Source organism: Patella vulgata, chromosome 9 (assembly GCF_932274485.2).
Source record: "Patella vulgata chromosome 9, xgPatVulg1.2, whole genome shotgun sequence".
Taxonomy (NCBI): domain Eukaryota; kingdom Metazoa; phylum Mollusca; class Gastropoda; family Patellidae; genus Patella; species Patella vulgata.
The window spans coordinates 24123703-24150451 of NC_065887.2; the positions used below are offsets into that span (position 1 = coordinate 24123703).

At 34.0% G+C, this 26749-nt stretch overlaps 1 protein-coding gene across 2 annotated transcripts in view; it reads left to right on the plus strand.

Moving 5' to 3' along the window:
• The window catches only part of LOC126831786 (innexin unc-9), a 160676-nt gene that overhangs the window by 94080 nt on the left and 39847 nt on the right, over nucleotides 1-26749 (plus strand). The window contains exon 1 of one of the 2 annotated variants that reach the window (XM_056103482.1): nucleotides 1340-2771. The exons of the other annotated variant lie outside the window; for it this stretch is intronic. Within the exon in view, the coding sequence (XP_055959457.1) occupies nucleotides 2551-2771 (221 nt within the window). The 5' untranslated portion in view covers nucleotides 1340-2550. Of the gene's footprint in view, nucleotides 1-1339; nucleotides 2772-26749 lie in introns of those variants that run through there. 2 annotated transcript variants of the gene reach the window in all.

Here is a 26749-nt window from a genome sequence, read left to right on the forward strand (position 1 = left end):
ATTATTTTAATGTATAAGGCTTTATTCTGGGAATGTATACTAGTACTCGTGGAAGAACTGAGCTGTGTTTAAATACACCCATTCAAACCGAGAACGATATACCAATTATATGTTGATTTAATCCAAGGTCTGTAATATTCAGCACTTGAACTTCTATTTAAAGACTCTAAGAGTTTGATTTAAACCTCTATTAATTAAACACAATGTCTGAACATTTTTAGTAAAACCCGAAAACCATGACATTTCAAATTATATAACATTACAAAAAAAGATCAATAGAAAATGTCCTATTTCTTTTTGTGTATACGTTCATTTATTTCTACACCTTGGCTAAAGGCTAGGTAAATAAACAGTTCTTTTTTCTCTGTGGGACAATCTTAAGAAACACAATTCCATGTTAAAAGATAGTGAGATACACGCGTTGCTGTAGCACAGCGTCTATTAAGAACTTTTAAAGTTAAATGAAGTGGGCGAAAAGTTCAAACTCGTGTTCCAGGCTAATTCTCTGAAATTAGCTTAAGTCGTTGATGCATTAAACTAACGAATAATTAACTGGGAAAGATAATTGGATTTTTCATCGTAACATACGTTTTGGGAAGTGCTGTTGCGTAAGGAAGCTGAGACATCCCATCTTCTGTTTTTAAAAGGTGTTTGCGAAAGTAAAGGAAGACAATTATAGTAAAATGAAAGTTGAGGCACCAAAATGGACGGAAGAACAGACGCCATTCTCTATATCTACGAAGTGTACACAGATCCAAGGTGCTGACGTTTTAGCGTAGAAAACCTAACCAGGTAAAACGGCACAGCTTCTTTTCTTCAGTTTACGAAAACGTTTCTTTGATCCGTGGTATTCGATTCGGACATCAAGTGCAAACTCTGACAATGTTCAACTTATTTTGTGTTATAAATGGCTGAAGATCGTGTTGCGATCTCATGCCCACATGTCTCGACATTTAACATTTTTTACATCGGAAGTAGTCGCGTAGGAGTACAGAATCCAATATTCGTTAAATTCACGAATGTGTAACTTATATTTGGTATAAATTTTGATTTAATAAATCGTACTTGGATTATTAAAAATTTAAAAGCATACTTATTGCAGAAATAAAAAAAAAGAATTAAGGTCAGATATAGATCTTTGGCGATTGTGTTCAGTTTTACAGCTGTTTTATTTAATATATTTGCTGCCAAGTTGGTTCATTTGAACAATGTGCTTGTGTTTACCTGTCAGTTATAATTAAAAAGATGTGAGAAATGGCTTTAAAGTATATTTCGTAAAGAGTGTAAAGGTATTTGTGATATCTTGATTAACGAAAAATACTGGGTTATACCCATGTGGTGGTATTTTCTTGTCAGTATCAATTATATAAACACTAGAAAGTGCTCTTAAGTTGTTCATGAAACATAAACAACATAGATATCGCTAACTGGATTGGGATTGAAAATATCCATCACTCTCAAATAGATTACACCCAGAGAGTCTGATTTAACGGATTTAACATATCGATGGTGTTGGTTTATTTGGAAATAATAACGGATAAAGGCTCAACAATTACAATTAACAAGAACAAGATATTCTTAGTTATAATAAACCCGTACGGTGAAATGAAACTTTGATAATAGATACTAGGAATAATCTTTTACCGTTTACAAATCTTAACTGGTCAAAGTAGTATCTATTGTAATATCAACAGCAATTAAAAGACAGTGCTATCGTAGTGAAATAGAAAAAATAAAAAACGGTTGATATCATCATACATTAACGTTAATCGTTTATCTCCCATGTTTTACCTGAGCGTTATACGCCTTGGTTGTATTTTAATGGCGAATAGTGGACGTGTGACGAAGTACAGACACGCGATTATTTAATACTATCCCGACCAGAACTTCTTACAGTTTTTGGAGCACTTCCAGACTCTTTGGTAATTAGAAGGTAAAAATATTGCTGGAAGTTTATTATCCCACATTCTACAGAGTTTTGGAACTTCTTTACTTTGCATATCATCGCATGCTTTTTCTAACCTTTGATTCCTGGAATTCAAAGTCTTGTGAAATAAGGATTAAATTGGGTCATCTTAGCTCCATAAATTCTTATTTCGTTTTCACTGCGTAGACTAAGAGTAAATTATACCTGTTGTGGGAAGTCATTAGCGCTGAATCTGAATCAAGTTCGTTTGTACTTACGCTACAGACCAAAGAATAATAATATATTTGTGATTCCCACTTATATTGTGGTGCTGTTGGACCTAAAATAGCATTTGGATATTTCGTTGGTGGTGTAGGCCTAATATTTATATTCATTTTAAAGATTAATGTAAACGTTGCATTCGGTGTGCCAAATAAAATCTATCGGAAAGTGCGAGTGAGTGAATCACATAAATCACCTCCTGACCTTTCCCCGGAGGTTTACACTTTACTTTAAGGATTAATGTCCAAGTTGCTCTGGTGTCAAAGTGAAATATTTCCGCCAACGTCTCAGTGTTCCGTTCGAATGCTAAGCTGTTTGGTGACCGGAACGACCAGCGGTAGTGTAGGATCCATCTGCCCAATATGCCGTCTATGGTGAGATTTTTTGGAGAGTTAGCAGCAACTACAACTGGTGGTGGAACTCCTCCAATTTCATCAGCTGCAGCTAGGAGACAGAGTTTACGTCGCGCTTCGTCTGTGACCGGAGATTGTCTCGAACAGACGATACATCTGACATCGACATCAAGTACACCTTCAGCTCATGATAGTGGTGGTGGTGCCATCTACACTGAAGGAGATCATATGTAAGTAAAATGACAATACATGCTAGTTCTGTATTTGTTCGAGAAATTAGACAACCCAATTTCTATGACATACCAACCATATACTGATAAAATAAATAAAAAATTGTCCCATGCTTGCAAGTTATCATTAGTAACCTTCCCCTCAAGGACAACGACCTTTACGTCACATAAGTAACTCGTCTCCGTTTATTTGTTTCTGCCACAAGAAGTTGCCTTGATTCTGTGAGCCTATCTAGTAATTGGATAATGACAATCAATTGACAGTTTCGTTTAGATATTATCCGATTACGTTTACCGTTCTTAAAAATCAATAGCTACACAGTTGGGTAATTTTCACTTGTAGAATTTGATTAAAATACCATTATAAATTTCTAAGCTACAAGTAAGTTTTATTACCAACATGGACATATATTCTGTATTTTATACGGTAACACGAGTCGTTCTAAATAGATGCCATAATGTTTACATTTACGTTAGATCTAGTGTTTAGGTTTATTGTAAACTTTTGAAATTGGATTTCGTAAACTTACTCTGTATATTTGAAGATAACCATTAGTTACGTTGATATATACCCGTATTGGACTTAGTTAGCGTATTCTTATGAAAGTATAAACCAGGGGTGTTTTAAATTGTAAAAAATGAAAGTGGTAGACACCAGTCTCTATTTGGAATATTTCTAAGGATCTATACTCATATCGATAGATTTTATTTCGTCCTTTTATTTTATTTCAAGCTTGGATGCGATCTTATCTAATGTGTATTCTATTCTGGCTATGATTTATTATGCAATTTTCCGACATGGTCTATTTATTTTTCTTGTGAATGTATTTAAATAATAAAAACAACGAAACTAAGAACTACAATTACGTGTTATAGAAATATCCTTCGATAAATATAAAGAAATACACACGTTTATATCCTAAATATAATAATTATTAATTACCATACCACTTATTATTATTTTAGTTACCAAGATATCAGTATAACAACATGTTAAGATAAAAATAATATTGATTAGTCCACGTTAATCAATCAAACGCATGTTGTGATTTGATCTCTATGTAGTGAAAAAAAAAATATTGATCGTGAACTGATACACGTGTGTTCAAAAGTCAATAGAGTATTTTAAACACAACAAACTATTAATACTTTTATACATTGCTCTGATTTATGAGACTCCTGTTCAGATTAAAGTCACACTTCGATTGCGTTATGAATGGCCGAAAGTTGACTCATATAAATCGAAAGTAGACTATTGGTCAATTTGAAATAAATCAATCTGCATATAAGATGGGTCAGATGCCTTTTGGATTCATCAATAGGTCTCTTACTGGTCTTCTGTGATAAACTTGATATGACATAATCTAAAAGTGCCGGGCTTGATAGCTTATAATAGATCGCTGAATCATGACTAGCGATGCCAAACAATTGCCCGTGATACGCCACAATCGCTATTACAAAAAGTGTTTATAATTGATTTGATATTTGGCACGTTTAACTTTTATTATGTTTTTGTCTTGACTATCTGTGGAGGTCTTTCGAGATTTACTAAATTTTTGCTTAGAAAATTAGAATTCTCCCAGGATGTTTTAAAAAAAGTTATAGGATTTATATTGATAAAAGGGAATTTTCTAATTTTATCTGTCCTCTGTCTCGGGTTTGTGTTCTGTTTGTTTCTTGAGAAAACAGCAAGAGCATAAGAATGCGACTACCAATAAGTTAAATTATGCTGAAAGGGCAAACTATTCATTCTGATTTCTTGTTTTGATCTAGTCTGTTCGTTCAATACTTACTGGCTGAAAAGTTCTAAGCCTATCTGTGAACGCCCTGTACTTGAAAGTCGATGCTTTCCATTTAATTTTCTACATAGTCCCCTTCGAGGTGTACGCACTTCTGCCAACGATTTTACAAGATCTAGATGTCGGCAGTAAGAAATTTTCTTCAGCCACCCTAAAAAAGTCGTTCACAACTGACATGACGTCATCATTTTTAGAAAATTCACGACTGGTTAGTTCCTTTTTGGAGAGAGAGAGAGAATGGGGTTTAATGTCCACTCGACACAAAATAGTTCATTTCGGGACTAACTCATGGTTCAATTTGTATTGCAATAATTCGCTTGCGCGAAGGAGTCTTTAGCAGTGGGAGGAAACCGGATGACCCGGAGAAAACCCACGAGGTTGGACAGGCGACCCTACTCCTTGTCACGTACAACCGGGGAATCGAAACCCAGCCAGTTGACTCAATGACAGACCGTATGATACAGCGCAGCACGCACGTGCTAACTATTCGGCCATCCAACCCCCCTATTCCTTTTTGGAAACCGGGTGAGTAAGGTGGATGGTCATGGATCGCTGACATGGCCATCACCGATTTATGAACAGGAACATCATCTTTAGTCTGCATCCTCCGTCGGTTAGCTTTGATAGCTCACGCAGCTGTCTCAGTAGTTCAGCATAATATCTTCCATTGACTGAATTTTGGATTCTGATTGAAAGTGATGAAGCCATGTCTCATCCATGGTTTTAAATCTGGTCCAAACATTACAGGATCTGCTTCAAAACGGCGCAGATTGTTACGGACCGTCACGAATCTGACAATTTCTGATCCGCCTTCATGAGCTTTGACACCCATTTTGAAGAAACGTTTGTCATTCCTAACTCGTTGGTGATAATATGTACTCAGCCCCCTCATAAGAGATGCCCACAACACTGCCAATCTATCGAAGGGTCAATCGTCGATCAACCATCACCATGTCATGCACCCCAGTAATGTTTTCTTGAATGGTTGCTGTTGATGGCCTTCCAGGACGCGAGACATCGTCAAGACTCCCTCTGCCACGCTTACATTCCGCAGCCCACTTCTTTACTGTGGAAAAGAACATCATTCCTTAGGAGACCATGTCGGCATGTATCTGTATTGGGGCTAGTCCTTTCAGTGCAGGTATTTCATGACTGCTCTATAGCCAGTTTTGTATATTTCTGGTGATTTCAATGGGTAGGCCCACAAGATGTCTTGTAAGAGACAATACTATACACTACGGTTGCAGTTCTTATGTCTATGATTCATTCAATGATTGTACTTGTTAGTGGCAAAAGTTTGTTTCAACCCCATTGGTCTATCCTTTTCAGGCGTAGAACTTTTCGTCCCGCTCTCGTACATTCCATTACGTAATTGTCATGCTGCTCCTGTCAGGGAACCCACGATAGCCCAGTGAGTGTGGTGCTGGCTCACTAACTAGGGGGTCCCGAATTCGATCACGGTCATGGCCGGGTACCCCGGTATTTTTCCTGACATGGCAAAAATCTAGTCGTTCAAATGGGACCTGTCGTTGAAATTTACCTCGCAACACAATGCATTTCAATTTTGCTTCTGTTAGTCATTCTCAACTTTTATATATGTTGCATTTAAATAACATATGATGTTGCTAAAATTTAAAATTCATGTATGGTTTATGTTTACTGTGAATGATATCAATCGTCGAGTCAATATCGTGTTCCATCACATTGGCTTATTAGAGGTATATTTGTCAGGTAAATGGGTGGAGACTGGACTTGGCATAGTGTGATAAGATAAGAATGATTTTGTTAATAGCAATTAGGCCTCCTTACTCAACAAATATAGTGTTGTTTTAACGTAATGGTTTGAGTTAGAACACGTGTAATTAGAAACATTGAAATATAAATGGTATTTGTTGTTTAGAAGTTGGTTATCTTTTTGTGTTCAGGTGTAGAGTAATATATTATTTTGATTTATATTCTAGATGGAACATTAGTGCAGTCGGTTTGCTATTTGTGTATGTTGATTTATAAACTTCAAAATTGTGTTGAAGGAAATAAACACGATGATGCTAAAACAAGACGCTTGATATCTAAATTATTTACCCTGCCTTTCGAAGAAAGCAGTGGACTATTAAAATTGGCCTTTTTGTCTTTCCGTTGGTCTGTAACACATTTTGGGACACAGGCATAACAAATCTTCTTCTAAAAGACTTAGAATGTTAAAATATTATTATGTGTTGTTTATTGGGCGAAATAATTTACATTCTTTGGCTAAAACAACAATAGTATATAGCTAAAAACAATGTGCCTATAGTTTATGACGTCATAGAAACAGCATCGTCATGTAATGATTATTAAAGTATCGATGTGTCATTTTAGCTCTATAGATAAAGGCATCACTTGCAAACTACCATGTAAATTTCTAACAGGAATATTACTCCAAAATTGGTTCAATTCCGTTCAGTATTTACTAAGATATGTTGACTTGAAATTTCATCGATCTGCGGCTCGCTATGGTAATAAACCCGTCGCCATTATGTTGTCCACGAACATATATTGATGCTCCTATTTTTAATTCTGTTGTCCTAATAATCAATCTGAGTACATCTTTAAACATACATTATGCAAGAGCTAAATCTGCCTATTTCTTTAGGCCTGAAATGTTATCTAAATTATTAATTAGACATTAATTTACTTATCCAGACCATAATCAACTCTTGATGTCATCACTAACCTGCGATATTTACTGGATTAGGATACGTTTTGCTGCTCAACTTTCATTCATGATTTAATCCTGAAATGGATAATCGAGACTATGTTTTTTATCGTAACGACTTTAGTAATGATGATCGAGGCTAGGCCGAAAATTCAATCGCTAAATTCTCGGTTCAGAGTGGATCGATTTGACTGAAATTTTCAGCAAATTCCCTTTACATTATCTAGTTTTTATCTATCATAGTGAGAACTGCCAGCTCTTTATCCAATCTCCCATAATGTATCTTTAATTTGATATCTTGGTGAAATATGAAAATGACGCAACATTGATTTAAATCAACTTTACATCATTACCATTCATATTAATCAACCATTTTGAATTTGAAATTTGACACTAAAATTTTATAATGTAGAATAATCATAATCGTAACTAATGTCTTCGCGCTGGAAGAACATTGTGTTAATAAAATTTAAGAGTTGGTTTTATATGATAAAAAATAACAAATAATAAAACGAATTCATCATTTTATATATTAATAGTATTTTGAAGGTTGGGTTTTATTTATCTACACAGCAATTGCATTAATATGGACGTATAACAAAACGAATCCAATATATTAAGGAAATAATTAAATATATGAGGCTCTTCGGCAAGTGATATTCATCAGTGTCGGTTACGATTTATTAAATTTTGACAATAAAAGCGGTAGAAATCGATAAGAACAGAAAGCTGTCATTTAGTACTCTATATCTGTTCAACCAACCATATACGTTGTAACATATTGACAACAACAAAAAAACACACGAAACATACATTGCTATATGTCTAGTATATCCAGTCGTTTTTATGTTGCTTAAATAAATATATCTTCGGAGTTTAAATGGCGAATTGTATTACTGAAACTTGAATTTCAAAGAATAATTTGGCATGCGTAATCATCTCCTCACATATCTAATTCTTAAGGTATTGTTTAACATCTTATTGAATGAATAAATAAATTAATAGAATAAATAAAAGAATGGAATACAATATAGACTAATATACTGTGTGCATAATATTTGCTTTTGTGTGGCTACTTGTGTAATGCTAGTGAGGAGAATTTGGCCCGGAAAGTGGCGTTTCCAACAACGTGTACACCGAAGTGACCATGGGTGGACCGCGTTTTCGTCTAATCTGAAAGACTAGGCTTCATTTTACTTCTCAGTCCCACATTGGAAACAGAGATATTCGAACCCGATGCATTCCAGTAGATCGTTCGTTTCCTGTACCGATCGACTTTAGCGAACACCATAATTACAAGAAGCCAGATATTGTTTCCCAATAGTACAAAATGTTCTTTTTTTAATTTCAAGGGTAAACAAAGCATTTATTTCGAATTCTCCGAATGTTATATTAAATAGACGTATTTTAATCACATCCTTCTGCATTTACTGACATTGTTTGTGTTTTATAAGCTGGATGATAGAGGTAATAACTTCCTTATTTCACGGGATACACGTTTGTAATAAATGTATTGGAAGATTTAATGGATTTTGCATTTTATTATCAAACAAAAAATCGAATTTTGTGTCTTTGTTAATACACCAATGATTATGCAAATTTTGCAATTTCATGTGCAAACTAAAATATCACAAGTAGTAACCTGCATCTATCTAGTATTGATTATAGTAGACTAGAGTAGTAGAAGTTTAATAAGCTATATTAACATATTGGTAGATTATTGAAATGTTAAATATATAATGATACAGTGACATGCTTATCCAGACTGCTCAGTAGCACACTATTCTGTTTTTGTGATGTTCATAATAACTCAATAAAGTACGTTATAGTTTGTTATGGGGAAAGCCAAGAAGACTTTAAGGAGAATTATGTTTGCTAGGACGATGTAAGTACTGATTAGCCTTTGTGTATAATATTAATAATCATAATAATAATAATAATAATAATACTTGTCGAATGTAGTAAACCTTCAGTCATTTTGACTGCTCTGTGGTTGTTGTTTTTTGAGTTAATAAATAACGAGTACTACCGTACAAAGTATACATAGTCTTGATGATATATTGAAGTTTAAGGACATTATAATTTTAAATGAATAGAAACAATTATTAGCAATCTTTATGTCTGAATATCATGGTTTAGCAATCAATAGATTAGGTAGTATTGATATTTAGAATTCCTGATAGGGAAAATTCCATTAATGTATTCCAAAAGCATGCGTTTATTACACTTTTAAAAGTCTGTTTGTTGCCCAATTAAGAAATGTATGGATGAATGAGCACAATATCAAAATAAGTTACATTCATGTTACACAGAGCTGTACACATTTTAAGATACGTTTAAAATCAATAATAAATGATATTTAGTTAGATTTATGATCATGCTACACATCGCGCTGTAATGTTCATTATTGGCGATGTCATTAGATCTATGTGGAAGTGTCATTATGCTATGGTTGTAAGTATAACCCATCGTTTGGATTTTTAAACCACATTAGCTAAAATCTATATATCTAAGTACTTAGTCTATAAAACCCTAGTATCTTATTGTTATTCTTATGAGTATAACCGACAATTGATCTGGTTTAGTTAAATTCCATATCCATATCATATAATGTATAATTGTTTATAGTGAACATATATTGTCTTAGGTTTATAATTGACAGACCCAAGAATACAAGATGCAGTTTAAGTATACAAAATATGACGCATTAGCATCAAAACTTCTGTCTGAAAGTTCCAGAGTGAATTGATGACTAGATTTGCCCAATTGTATAATTGGCTCGATATATATAAATACAACGATCAATTAGCATAATAACTAGGGAAGTAGGGTAGCGTGTTATTTGAGCCATAATGTTGAAGTTTGTATTTCTGCTAAAACCTAGGTTAGAGGTGTAAATATCTACGGATATAACATACGTTAAATGACGAAGAACGTAAATTTACAAGCAATCTGTACAGCCATGTTGTTGATCAATGTCAGAGGCAGATTTAAGTTGCAGTTACCCATGAATCTTCCACGCAGAATTAGCCAGTTTTATTCGCTAAAGTATATGTTGGAAGACCCATTTAAGTGCTGTCTGGTGTAGTAATGGCTAATGCGCAGGTAAAAAAAGTCACTAACATCCGATATACTTCTTTAGTGAAATATTTGACTAGACGGAACGCCAAATCGTTTGCGCCTATCATTGTACAACGGAACTTATGATGGAACTTTCTGGATTTCACCAAATATCAATTCAAATATCGGCGAAAGTAACATTTCTAAATAGTTTGTTCACTTTCCAGGGTTTGTTGGGGTGCTGCTATAAATGACACTGTCATTTCAAACTCGTATAAATCAAAAGGAAATGTCACAATCTTTTCAGTGTGCGTTATCAATCATTCGCAGCAGATAAGCTTTAAGGAAAAAAATGTATTATTGCAGTGAATATCTTTGAGTTGTGTCGGATTCTGCTAAGGCAACACAAATAAAATAACTTGTTTCTCGGGCACCGCCCGCACGCAAAATTGGTTGCGCGTGCAGTCTATTTATTAGTCTTGATGAAAAAAAATAAATATGTAACGCCCGCCCGCACATCGACAAGCAAGTCGTAAAAAAAATATCCCGCATGTACCTACATCCGCCATACATGTATATCTATTCAAATGTATTAAAACTGATTCAGATGAACATGCTGTCTTTTTTATCCGAACAATGGCGAAGTTTGGCAGATTTGCCTTTTTTATTGATATCGAAAGAACCCCCATTTTGTATCACGTGATATTAATTACCTCCCCTGATAAACTAGAATTTGATTCGTGTTAAAAGTCATTGGCGACAATATTTCAATCATTCGATCGTAATCGGCTCATTATTGCCGGCTTCAGTCGGTCCTTGTTTGGAAAATCCTATTGATAAAATAATGAACCGTAGAACAGGTTAATTAATTATAGCTAAGAATACGACACGATGGCGATAGTCGTCATAATGCATACCTTAGAATCTGGGTCATTATTAGCACATTTACGGTAGTTTCGATAATCCGGAAAATAATAATTGGATTACCGATTTGATGGTTTTACTGACCAGTTGTTAGTTAGATTTAAATAGTCATTCAATATAAACACCGGATAGAACACCGAATATCCTGAGAAACACCGAATATCCCAAGAAACAGTATTTCCGGCAATCTCCAATACCGATGACACGGTGTGACATGCATTGGTTGGAATTCGGTAAATAATTATAAATAAACCGGCGATACTAGATTTAGTTTTAAATACTGTTTACCATGATTATTATTTTTGATACACCTGGTGAAAGAGGCTTAGTTTTTAAAAATATTGTTGTCTTTATGGAGGGCTATTACATAGTCGTATGGAATTTTATTTTAAACCAATTTCAATTATGTGAATTAAATATGGAAAATTATTTTCCTTTCAGTCAGTGTTCAGTCTCAGTGTTTTAGTAGACTTGATTTTGGGTTTATGTTTTAAGTATGTACAATAAAGTTGAATATAACGGAAAGCAAAAACGTAAACAAGTAATGACTTTCTCATTTAAAAAAAGAAAAAAAGAAAGACCGCCCTCCCGCCCCAAGAATTTTCAGCAATAGCCAAATTTTATTTTGCACCATCAATGAGTAAAAAAAAAAAAGAAACCGCCCTCCCTTCCTACAGTTTCAGCTGTCAGTTGCCCGAGAAACAAGACATTTATTTTGTGTGGCCTAAAACTGTGATACATTTATTTCTTGTAGTAGATAATTCCACACCGCTTAATGATGATCCGGATAAATTCAAGATTCATTGTTTTGCTTTATTTCCCTATTAATCTTTTTGAGTTTAAACAAGCTCCTTATCTCCAAAATTATAGAATGACAATGTTGATTGTTCACATAATAGTTTTTCGTGTGCCCAATATTCTTAATGATAATCTTAACACTCTACAGACCATTGATTACTTAACCCCATCTTTTTTTTTTATTGGGTTAGGCCTACGTTTTTGAAAGCCTATTTGTACATTATTGTTTGGGGAGTTTGGCGGTCGAGTGTTCTACAGCGTGTGCTTTAGATCATAAGATCTTTCATTTAGTCAAGTGGCGTTGTTTCCATTCAAAGCTTGTATGTAACAATTAATAGGGTTGCCTGCCCAACCTTGGGGTTTTTTCAATGGGTTCCCTGGTCCAGTCCCGAATTAAGCTAAACACACCCTCTCTCTCTCTCTCTCTCTCTCTCTCTCTAACATCATTTATCTTTTATTTTTTTAAAAGTTATTGATACTAAAAATATTCTAGCCGTTCCTGTTTTTCTTCGTCATTATCTTTTACTACCTCTTGAAAGGAAGAGTTTGCAAAGAGAGGTTACTCCAAGAGTAAGCTGTGTTGGCAGTATTGATAATGCTATTTAACGATGGCCAAGCACCTAATAGGAATATCATTCACTCTAAACTACTTTTAACATCCCTGACTATTGATAGATCACGTGATGCCACTAATTCCAATAATTTTACTATCGATTCCAAAAAGGTCCCATTGATCTAGCGTACGTAGAGCAGATCGACCAGTCATTTTGGTAATAGATTATCAATACCACTGGATGAATGTAGCTACGATTTTTCACTTGATACTAAAATGGCTATTATTGAATCGGACTGATTAGGTCATATTTCAAGCTAATGGCTTTTCTCTCTCTCTTTTATTTTTCTCATTTGTTCATAGATTAGTCCGCGAAGCTAACTGCTTGCTATATTTTTAGATATCTATTGACAGCCTCAATGATTTTTTGGCGTTAAAAATCTATAGAGCTATACGTTTATGGTTCTGAAAAAAAAGAGAGATTACGTTTAAGAATACTGGTTCAGATTATTGACGCTATTTGATTTTTAACCAGCAGGTAAATTGTTATTAAACGGCAGGGGCGGGGTTTAATAAGTGGGTTAATACCATACTGCACTGAACCTGGAAACGACAGGGGTGTGGCTTAATGAGTGGGATAATACCATACTGCACTTAATCGGGAAACGACAGAGTGAATTGAGTACAAACACTGATCGAGTTCCGTTTCGCGTGTAGACATTATTGTGTCCTAATGTGTTAACTTACATATGTATTAGAGTCCACAGACAATTGTAAAACTGATTCACCAAAGAACAAAAATAACATTTATTACAAATTGTCTGGTTCATGAGCTGATTTACTTTTTGAAAAATAAATATTGTAGTCTGTTTTTACGTTAAGCTTTGATTTTACCGGCGGATTTGTCTTATATTCCATAGACTTGTTCCTGTTTGAAATTAAGGTCGAACAATGGCCGCTGGAACTTGTTTATTATTCAGTGCACTACTAAAGCTAATCGCCATAGAAATGTCGCTTAGTATCCTCAGAACAGATACTGGTTTATCAGAATAAATATAGATCACGTATTATGCCAGTTAGGTAAATTGTTTGGTAGTGCTTATCACTTTGTTTCCTAAGATTGGATTTAGCAATACTAACGCCCAGCAGAAAAGGGTAGCTTTATGAACATCTGAACCAGATTGGATGCTCAAGAGAGCCTTATAACACATTTATTTTCAGAAAAACTTATATTACACCACATAGAAAGTGTTCCCTGCTTGACATATCTATGTTGATGGAAGAATAATTTGATTCTCTATAAGAAATGAAATGGGGTTTAACGTCCTACTTTTTTGCACCGACAGATCTCTTGTCAAACGACATTGTAAAGGTAATCCCCGGATCGACAAAATCTCTCAAGAAAGATTTCCTATTTGACAAAAACGCAACCGTCTTCAGTGTAAAACAAAATATATTGATTCTTCGAAGATAAGGACGTTATGTTTGTTATCTTAAGTGGTCCTAATGAGTAATTTGAACTATAGTTTATCTTATTTAGACTAAACACTACTATGCTAGATCTACTATGTGTATATAAAATAACACTTATGGCACAGCTAATTTTATTGGCAACAACTTAAAAATAACCCTTAATTTAGGTCAATCAATGCTCCTTGAAGACGTTTACTTACAGATCTTGTTGAATTTTGTGAGGCAGGTTTCAAACGCCTTGTCGTTCGGTCACTAATCGCAGATTTTTGCCCAAAACGTGACGTTAGCCTTATATCACTGAACCAGCCATCTACTTAAACCACACAATTATAACTATAGCTGCATATCATCGAGCCACCTAGTCATGATTCTGGCATTATTTCACACACCTAGTTACAATTTTAGCATCATTTCACTGAACCACCTATTTACAATTTTAGCATCATTTCACCGAACCACCTAGTTATAATGTCAGCATTAGTTTACCGACCAACCTAGTTATGATGCTAGCTTCATATCACCGACCAATTTAGTTAGGATTTTAGCATTATTTAACAGACCACATAGTTTTGATCTTAGCATTATTTCTCTGAACCACATAGTTTGGACGTTAGCATTGTTTTACTCTACTATATTATATTTATGTTAGCACCATTTCACTGTAATATATATTATAAAGTTAGCATTATTTCACTGTACCGCCTTGCACCTACGTATCTTTACATTTCTAAAAATACTCTTTCATACGGACGACAATTATTTTAAATTCCATTTGTATGGATCGATAGGAATCCCCAAATTCCCACACTGAACGCTCTTACTTATTTACAGGGGAAGTTCATTTTCGTTAGATACTCATAATTCAATTTTATAAAATCGTGAATATTATTTGAAATTATGCAATCATGGGATGTCTTGTTGTATTTTAGTTATTTTGGCGTCCTTGTCTTTCACTGTTTAACTCAATAAAAGCTCCATAAATTTGAATCTTCGAACGGAAGAGTACAAACCGTTCTGATGAGCCTTGCCATTCGATTACTAATTAAAAGTCCATAGACCGTCACCTGAGACAGGGTATAACTCGTTCTATAACACCTTATACCGTTGTATAATAGAGCTTCACTAACTAATATTTTCTATTTCATAACCCTATGATTCAACGTTTAATTATGATATGGTTATGTTACCGCCACTCAACGCGCAAGGTTTCAAAAATAAAAGAAAAAATCAAGTCGTGTGCCGTTCTCTTACCTTTCCTTTCTCTTACCGGTCTTTGGTATCTCATTCAAGATCAACAGATAAAGAGAAATATCTGGTCTTATATCAAAGGATTATAACGTATATAAGATTTATATCTTGGTTTGGAATGGATTTATGTATATAATTCTACCCACGTTTGTGTATGTTAGCGAAATTCATCTCTCGTGATGAGATACACCATAACATATATCTTGATGATTTTACATATTATACTGTTATATTCATACACCACTTACCCATCCGTTATAATCGTGTTTATTTTTACTGTAATACTGCTTTATAAAATGATATATTGATACATATACAATGGTGTGCAGGTTTGGTAATGCTTGCGGCCAACTCATTGATTATATGTCGGGAATTCTCCAGTGTAGGGCCTAGTACTCAGAAATGTGGGAAAGCACAACATTTTACATGTGTACGATTGAGCAAGACAATCTGTACAACAACGTTAAAGGCGAAGATTTGAAAAACCCTTAATTTCAATTCCCTTTTTGACAGGATATTCCCTGAAATAGATATCCCTGACCGTCGACCCCTAAGCCATGTCTCTGCACGCCACTGTCAATATAAAGTCAGAATAGAGCTTTCCTAACTAATATTTTTCTGTTTCATAAGTCGATGATTCGATGATTGAATTATTGTATGGTTATGTTATCGCCATTCAAAATAACCACCTAATGAATCTTGTGGGAAGTGTGTGCTAGCACATTTCCTCTGTAAAATATAATACCGATTACATTCAAATTCTTATGCCAAGTATGTACATTGCCTTTGGGTACCTTCACAAAAATATTTCCACCACTGAGATTCCACAATAAATGCCGATCAATTAAAGAGTTCATATATAGATAAATAAAACTTTTGTTGGAGTCTTGTATCTTTATAAAAGGCCACAGGACCGAACAGAAATCATTTATGTAACCCCAATCTGCCATTAGACTTTTTCTACAATATGATAGAGTTTGATATTATAAATTTGTCACAGAAACCTTCTTTTGTAAACATAATAAGCTGTTGCTAATAAATAAAATGTCCAATCTGTTACTTATGTAAACATTTGATAAATTCAATAACACGCTAATATATTAAATGGGATATTGAAGTAAGCCATACATATAATTTGTCACAAATTAGGAAAATTCAAATTTTAAAACGTTGATGACTTGGATATAATTCAATTTAAACGCCGATGGACAATTTAGATTTTAAAATTATTCTAGTTTTTGAAATTGATATCGTTAATGTTACGTATTCGTTGAAATACGTTGAGATTTGATTTTGTTTGAGTGCGAAATATGGATTGATACAGATGAACAGAAAATATTTCTTTGAAACAACCAACATAATAAAATCTATTAATAGGCTTGTTTGTAGTTGATTTGAAAAAAAAAATCCTTTGATCATTGTATTACTTCTAAGTTAATGTCAATTAGTCAAAATATTTTCTGTTTAATACTTAATTCACTTCAGCTAATCAATATGAATACCCTTAATTATGTTCATTATCTAGTACGTAGCTCATAAACTATTATAATATATGGTGTTTCATAAATGACATACTATGGTCATTTTTTAGAAATAGCGTTGACGTGCTGTGAGTTAAGTACTATGAACTCATTGATTAACTATCATTTCATTTTTAGCTCCTTTGTACAACACGTTATGATCGGTCGGTCGGTCAGATGAGCTAAATGTTCATTAGTTACTGAATGACAGACATGATATAGGATAGAAGACGCCTAAATATGTATAACATACTATAATTTGTCCGTATTTAATGATGCGGATATCTGATTGTTCTTAATAATACATCTAATAAAAAAAATGGCCGCCAGTTTACCGTTATGAACTATGAATTGTATTACATTTAATTAGAACTGAGGGCATAGGTAACTACGGCTCAATTAAAATTAGACCTACTAGGGTGTCCAGAAAATAAACTAGGGGAGAGAACAAACGTGAAAGGAAATCAACATTTTTCTTAACTGCTCGTCGTCTTTAAAATTGTCTAAGTCTTTAAAGTAATGGTTCTTCTGAAATGTCCAATACAACCAATAAATCTGTGTTATAAGGTCCCTCTGAAATATTTCCAATACAACCAATAAATCTGTGTTCTAATTTGAATTACCATAGTTGACAAGTTATAATGTATATTTAATGTTGTATTTAGTAGGGTCACCTGTCTATCCTTGTAGGTTTTTTCTCGGTTCTCTGGTTTTATACCACTGTTAAAGACCCCTACGCACAAGCGAATTTTTGAAATAAAAATAGTGCTACATTTTAGTCCCGAAATGATCTAATTTGTGTTGAGTGGATGTTAAACACCATTTCTCTCTCATTATTTTATAATATTCTTACAATTTAGTCGTATAGGTTTACTATAGCTTTGTGCTTGTACGGTACACTTCACCCGCCTTAAATATTGATCATATGCTAATATAATGCCCCCATTCATTAGGACATTCAAAAAGCCCGTTCTTAGGCGTTTCTATACGTTTGATTGGGAGTGGAAGATCACTAATGGCGTTTTTTAGTTAGTTCTTTTTTTATTCCAGTAATTATGTCATCACTATTCATTAAATCCGCGCCACAATGTTTCTGCACTGAGAGTATAGAATGGAAAAAATATCATTGGCGTTGAAAAGTTTGAAAATGTCATTACCCTCGAATTTGACGGGAATCTATATGTCTGTTGCGGACATCGAACTTAATTTGAGGTGGCCTCTTCGTAATGACAAGTAATAAGAAATGAAGCAATGATCTTCGTGACTTGAAGCAGACATTTCAATTTGGTCGATTCCACTCCATGATTAGACAACGTGTGCTATCCAAAAACTTCAATCTCGATCGAACCCTGGGACGAAGGACAACTGTTGACCCAATCGGGTCTGTAACCTCGCCAGCTCATTTATCAACCGTGGCCAATTATTGGTTGCGATAATATTATGGCAGGAATATTAGAGTTGGGTGTTATTAATTCGCATCTGATGGCCACCTCGGATGTTATTAATAGTTAGTTATTACAGATAGATGCCACTATATAAGTGGATGCTGGCTATGGTTGGGTATTTATTTAACGTGAATATCACCATACACAAAACAAACAGTTCAACGATCAGTTAGACTTTATGATTTCCGAGAAGTATGTAATGGCAAAGCCAATTTAATCGGATAATTATCACTCCAATTAGCTGATAGATATAGCGTTTTCCAGAACATCCAATACCACTTGTTTATCCCAGTCGGAGCAGAACATTAGGACGTTAAACTCCATTTCATTTCATACTTGTCATTTATTCTCAAAGCGTATAATTTCTGGTATATATTTGGCCCTTCTTGTGACTAGTACTCCGTGTTCTAAAATTCAAGTCCCTACCATGGGCAGTATATACTTTCTTTTCCATTTAATTAGTTCATATAATTTTAAGTTCATTTAATTTCCTTTTATATGCATGCTACATTTTAGGTAGACTGACTATTTACAAAACATTTTAAATACTTGCTATATTTTAGGTAGAGTTATCATCTACAAAACGTTTTAAATACATGCCATATTTTAGGTAGAGTTATCATCTACAAAACATTTTAAGTCTAAATACACCGATATAAGGAACACTCTTATCCACCCCCGTGCCAAAAATATGCTGAAGAGTATGAAATAGAACTTATTTACGTTATAGAAATTTGGCTAAAATTGATAGCATTTTGTATTATTCAGCTAATGCATTTTTAAGTACGTGTAATTTCCCCCCTTATAATTCTTAATCATTTCTAACGATTAACTAGTCTGGAAAAAGACATTGAAGCTTATAATTTTAATGTTTAGAGCATGTAGCTACAGTAGAACCCGATATTCTTGTTTTAGTTTGGTGGTTTTCTAGATAAAGAACAGCCCTTTCTTTGCTCTGATGCCAAACAGCTGTTTAAATACTAAGAATTTTGTTCGCATGTTTACATTCTCAGGTGTGTGTATTTAAACGATAAGAGATGGATATAAATGTATATCTTATAAGAAGAGAACTTTAGTATAACTTCAAAAGACGAATTACCGTTCTTGAATCTGATTTTGCTTAACATGATGCACCATGTTGATTTTATTAAATTAAAGTCAAGCGTCTGTTCTTGCTTATGTATATGTGAATGAATTATATATTTTTGAGCCCTGCATCATATCTACATGTTATCTAGATCTCGATTAGAGCTTTGGTTAAGATAGACTGCAGAACCGGAAGTTGCGGTCATAGAGAGCATCTCTGGGTAATCGCAGTCCTGTAAATTATGATATACCTGGGTATGTTTCGAATACGGTAGCTGTATGTGTTCTTGTGCATTGATCTTGTTGCTTGCAAACACGTATTACAGAACAACAGGCCCCAGTCAGCGAAGCAGAATACTTGCGTAATTAGGCTGTCGAAAGATTAATTATATTTTCATGTACTTAGGGCGTAGTTTTTCTATTATTCAAAACTCAATACATGCTCTTCGATTTTTGGATGTTAGAAATATTTAAATTCAAAAGGCTAATTGATGAAGCGATGTTTATTTTTATGTACAATCTCTAGAGGCCTATTGTATTGTAATGGTTTCAGTATCCATTATTTTTAAAAATATAAGAACATATGAAGTGTATCTGTTTTTGACATCTGACTTTATGAATATATACAGAAATATGCTATTAAATAATCGATTTGAAACCCTATCTCTTTCAATCTGAATAAAATATGTTGCACTATTAACTGTGAATAAACGTAATTAATCAATTTGTAAATATCATAGCTATAACATACATGATCTTTCAGATAATGATATCATCTCAGAGAACAACTTATATGACACTTAAAGGTACACCATATTTTCGATTTACTCTGATTACACCAAATCCCTAATTTCTTTTTTTATTCCAGTGTATCTGGCGAAATTTAAAAACAACGAAGAATATTAAACATGCCTTCTTTAGGTTTTTATAATGATATCAATATTGGGATATAAGAAAAATCCCTATTATTGAGTTTACGTATTATGTCTCTTTAAGCATAATATGATTGAGTTTATATAGTACGGATTATTATGTCTATGATTGAGTTTATGTAGTACGGATTATTATGTCTATGATTGAGTTCATGCAGTACGGATTATTATGCCTCTTTAAGCATATGATTGAGTTTATATAGTATGGATTATTATGCCTCTTTAAGCATATGATTGAGTTTATATAGTATAGATTATTATGCCTCTTTAAGCATTTAATTGACATAAAATGTACGTATACCATTCATATATACATGCATATACATCAAGGAACTCTGTGTTAATAATTGATATCGAGTGACAGTTTTGATCAATGTGTTGAATTTGAATATTTTGGTCATGGTAGCTTTTAAGCATGTGTTACGCCATGACAGTGTCATGTGTCAATATTTAAACACTTGACTGACATTGGGTTTCTCAGAATGCAACGTACTGGCATCTAGCGACTATAGCACTTTCCTCAGCTGAGAACTGCATGGTCCCATTTAAAGTAGCTAAGTCTTTAACTCAATATCATCCACAGTCTTCAACATTGAAAACACGAATTATTTGTTAATTTAAATCAACACTGATGTCGTGACCTTACAAGGAAAAGATGGGCTTCTGATATCCAATATTTAAGACAAAATAAACATTTTACCATAGGTACACGAATCGTGTACTAGAATGCGTTTCAGCGCCATTTCAAACAAGGGACTCGAAGAACGAGGCTAGACATATTCCACAGGTTAGATCTATTTGATAAGGCCGACTTCAAGTTTGGTCAAAGGTCACGAGATGTAAACAGGGCTGGCGCTAACCCCCAAAACTAACCCCGGACCTAGCCCTAATATAACCTACAATGTCGCCAACAATAACGTGCCCTAACCTTATTTACATCTCAGCTACCTTGACGAAAATTGAGCTGGTCTTAACAAATAGATTTAGCCATATTCAGGTCAAACGGTGACCTCATATTCTTATCTGTAGACGGAAATAATCAGACGCTAGAGATTAAGACCCCTCCCGTATTTCACCGAATATAAATGGTTTGAAAATATAGTAAAAACAGTTTATATACATTCATATATTACATTATTATATGTTTTGCGACCGATTTGTCAATTACTAAGTCCCAAATATAGAAGATTTAGCTCCTTTTATATGTACATGCGGTAGAATGCCAATTTTTATTTCTGCATTCGGTAGAATTCCATATGTATTTTAGAATTCTGAATTGGAAAGTCCGAGAAATTTGTATTTATATCATTTGATAGTACGTCACAATATTAGAAGTTATTACTATTTCTGTTTGTTGACCTAATTGAAACTGTCAATTATCTCTACGTTAAGCGCGAGTCGCATTTTGTTGATCATTTCCTTCAAACTAGTTCTACAAGTGTTTTGCAAATATGCCAGGAAAAGTAAATACGTTTAAAATTGAAATTCTTATAAAATTCATTGTTAACATATTCCTTTCATAGTTTTATGCAACTGTCAGTTTTTTACTATAACAATAATAGAAAATCGGTGTTAAATATAATATTAATTTTCAGATAAAATTTGATATTAAAGAGCCTATGGCTACAATCTTTGGAAGGTTAGAAAATAACATTTATTAATGTAATATAGCTGTATATAAAATGATTTACTTTTTAATTTTAATTGGGATGTCTGATCAGTTATATTAGGTGAAATACGTAAACAGTCCGAATTGAATAGTTCCTGGTTAGTCCACTCTACATGTACAAGTTTATCTCTTTTTTTGATGTCGTTTCTGGCTTATTCATTTGGAATTACTTACGCATTGACTTGTGAGATATGGTTTGATTTGAACCAGTTTTTTCATTGCAAATGGCGCTCAAGACCATAAAGAGCCTAACATCAGTTACAGATTTTAAATGGTTCATTGAATCCTAAATATTGGATATCAGAAGCCAATATCAATATTGGATATCAGAAGCCAATATCAATATTGGATATCAGAAGCCAATATCAATATTGATTGAAATGACCAATATTGAATTCTAATTCGTGATTTTGGGTAGCCATGCCAGCTCTGTGACAGTTGGAATTCGAATTAGTAGAAGACCGTAGCGCCACTGTCCGGACAACATTTCCCTCACTGGATGAAGTATCCCCGTCCCCATTGTTGGTACAGACATTAAAGATGTTAACCCCAATTTCATTTTATTTCATTTCATTTCTAATGTGTGCTTTCAATGTCAAATGTTATGGATTGCTTCTTTCTATGCTTCATTCATGCCTATTAATAAATAGGGAACTCACTTTAGAAATAATAATTCCGTCGAGAAAAAATAGGTCATCTGAAAGTATACTTTAATATTTATTAATTGTATAATGAACGTTAGACCCCCCCCCCCACTATCTTTAAAGGGAATACTAACTATTTAGGGCGATATTTCCAAACGCTGATCAGGAATATCACCAATGTCAAACGTTCTTTACTCTTCAGAGTTAAACAATGTCTATACCAAATTAACGATCGTCCTAATGTTTAATACACCCGGCCCTAACCCAGCGGCTTCGGAAGTAGTGAGAGGGAGTGGACAGCTCGTTAAAAAGGGCGCATTGTCGAAAACAATATTCTGAATCAGCATATCTAACAATAAAAAAGCTAATTTAAAATAAATATAATTACACTTCACAAAATTTCCACTTTTCAAAATATTACGGGCGCATGTCAAGTGCGCCTTTGGAACCGGAAAAGAGAACAATGCGGAACGAAATTAACTTCTTGCATAACATGTAGCCACAGAAAATAATTTTAACCTCTGACCAGAGGTGGGGATTTGATCCCCATTTCATTTCCTTTATTTGCTTACAAACTCCAATTTCCTTTCTTACCCAGAGCCGTTATTTATTATACAGGTATTATACACTCCTTACAGCTACAGATGATGTTCATGCTATCTTATGTAAACATAACAACGCCATATTTATTTAAATCTTTGAAGACTTTAAGTTACATGTCCTTTTTTCAACTATAATTTTCATCTAACATTATCACAACTTAGTTGCTATCAAGTTCCATTAAGTTATGTAAACCTTTAGTTCTTAAAATAAAAAATACGGTTTTGCAAATTGAAGATCTTCCCAAACATGAGCCGACTACTTCAAATATTGATAAAAAGTCACTATCGCTACTGAACAGAACTATAGTGCCAATTTGGTAACAGTAACGCAATCAGTTCATCCATTTTTGCAGCTTTTAAGCGATCGAGCGATTAACCTTATTACTAAGTGTACATAAAAGTCTCGGAAAACATGATGTTATTTGGAAACGCTTATTTTGTTCAAACAGAAGCCATCTGAAGAGAGACTAGCTGTAGAGATGATTAAATATAGTTAATAGAGGATGCTAATCTGTTAGAATGTTCCACTTGGGTTCAGCTTGAGAGAATATCACGAAGAGACAGCCAAGTAAGAGTCCGGATTCTCGCGTCAATCGATACATCACGGGAAAAGTTTCGCCGTGAAAGACCACTGATTTTTCTTTCCATCCGTCGTCATTATTGCACCGCTAGTCAACGGTAGCGGACAGTTTACTTCTTCTATATAGTATATCACTACGCCAGGTCGGCTGCTCTTGTCAGATTTGCGCGCCAACAACGTGTACAGGAGATAGGCGAGTCAGCTGGTCAGTCTCAGTACAGCTGTTTAAAGTATCAGGAATGCAGAACTCGATAAGAACTTACCAATATTCAGTTCCATTACTAGCTGGACAATGGCAGTGAGATAGATAAGCTACATTTATCGTGAAAGCAGATTTTAAACAACCATTCACCATGGACTTAGTTTTGTACGTTTATCATTTTTACCTGTTTTAAATAATTTGTGGATCACAACAATTTTCACACCCTATATTTTTTTTTGCTCTCCAAAAAATTATTTTTGTTTTGTAATTGGAAGCTGTTTATACAAAATAATCATGGTTTGGAACTCCCACATTTGGTGGTATGTATAAGATTTTTTTTTTCATTTATCCTTTTTGTTTTGTGTGGTATGTGGTCTCAAGTTCTTAATTTGACTTCCTAATCATGTGAATAGATATAGGCAAAAACTAATCCAGTTTCAGTAGTTTAAATGTGTTTTAAATTTAGCAAACATATGTAAAGTTGTATCAGTTGTGTGAAACTATATTTGAAAATAGAATTGTCATGTCCCTTGAGGTTTTCAAATTAAGAATGTATGTAAAGTCATAACGGTGAATTTGGTCCGTTTTTTCTGGAGTGAACTTTGTGAATATATCTGGAACAACCTTACAAAAAACAAACCGCCTCGTCTTATTTCCGCCATTAATAATCAGCTAATTAACATTTGTTTATGATGATATATAAATACACAGACAGATCACATGTAATACCCCCGTGTTTTAATGGAGGAAATGATAGTTTGACAGACTATTGGGTGTTATAAGTCTATTGAGTTATGGATGTGATCTTTGCATGATATAAACTGGTTTCACGATATGAAACAAACATCACACCATGTAATATTGACAAGTATCGATATATACAACACATATTCAAGCATTCCATCTACATGTATTGTTTTTTTTTTATTCTCCATCAAAGTCTTTAATTGTATTTATTGATTTCAAAAGAATACAAACTGTATATTCGTCGTTTTTCTTTGTGAGAAACGACCCAAGACAAAAGGATTTTCTTGTTTACTTTCGATATTCTGCGATTGTTTTGAGCGGTCTTTAAGACATTGTTTTCAATAATTGCTAGAGGAAATGCCAATATTCCCTCACGCGATGTTGCGTTTTTTTTACTACTTAAGTTATTACACACACGTTCTAATGTTAAGGTTTTCCGCTTAGTTTTTTGTAAGAAAACCACAACATCCATGAACTTACGAACCGAGGGATTGGTAACCCCGAAGAGGCGTAAAAATAGAACACGTATCATCAAAATGAAAATAGTTCCTTGTATCGCGTGCTGAACTATTTAATATCTGAAGAAAGAAAAACATCTATCTAATATACGAAACTCCCGCTGTGTTTAATTACAGGGTTCAACAGATCGGAAAAATTTTTGTGCCTTTCGATCTAATTTGCGGTGTGAGTTCTTTCATCAACCGGAACTATAATTCACCTAATAATCCATCCCTTATTTCATCTTCAAGGTATACTGGGTTATGTTTACCTGTGACGTCAATGCTATATACCCAAATTTAGATATTTAACGAGGGGTGTGAAAGTGAATCTGTAAAAAGATCAAGATAGTTTTTTTATGTACGCGTGTGCGCTAAAGTAGTGGTTTTGTCTATGGGATGACGAGTCTGCGAGAAACCAGACAACCCTCTTAATACAATGGGGAAAAAATTAGAACCCGAACATATGACTTTTTTGGTTCTGGACAGTTACAAACCCACGTAATATAAACTAATGCTAAGGAGGTTTGGAGATTTGTATTCTCAGAGTGGTATTTGTTCAGTCATTCTTACTAGTGTAAACAAGACAAGAAGGCCCCCCTTTCAAACTGCTAGTTGTCTTATTGATTGGCAGATAAAAAATCTTTTACTTGTAATTTGTAGAGTTTTACCAACTGTTGTTATAGGAGTAGATCGATGTGTTTTTCAATAGTCATCCCTGGCTGCCAGTGTGGTGTTTGAAAACCTTCTTATTCTTCTTGTAGTCCTAATAGAAACATTAAGCAGAGCTAAGTTTTGTCTCGAAAGAAAGCAGTGCTAATGATTTGTTTTTAGAGCCATCAGCAAGCAAAGTATTTAGAGCAGAGTCTCTATATTGTTTGTCTTTCACAATTTAAAATTGTGCATCGATCCTAGAAAGTCTACGTGATGCAACAAATATGCAAGTATATAGAGAGCGTAAAAGTCCAACCAACCCATCATCAGTTTGGTTTCAGTTGCTGTCCTAACACATTCTTTCCCTCATTGGGTTAGTTTATTAAATTAACGAAGTAGCGTGCTGACGATGCGATTTCAGTTTCACATAATAAACAGATCTGTTAATTGACTTATAAAATACTAAATCATTTCTGTGATCCCAGAATACACGGAAGGGTTAGCGTTTAATTGTCCTTAACAAAGTTTATTTAGTAATAAAATGGGGTTAATTTTATGTTCTTTAAGAGGAGAATTCCTGCTGCCAGTTCATTTTTGTACAAAGACAACATGAGGCCCTATTTGCGTTCTAACTAATCCCTCAGCCCTCAATATTTTTATTAGTTTAAAATCCAAAGCAGCACCCAAAGGTCATTCAGTTCTCATGCTTCATCAGATTTTTTTTCTGAAGGACGAATTAAACAGAAAGACTAATTTCATACAATTCGTTTAAAGAGGTGTAATACGAATATTATAAAACCATTACAAACCCATCACAATATATTTCAATCCAAAAAGAACGATTGGTCAC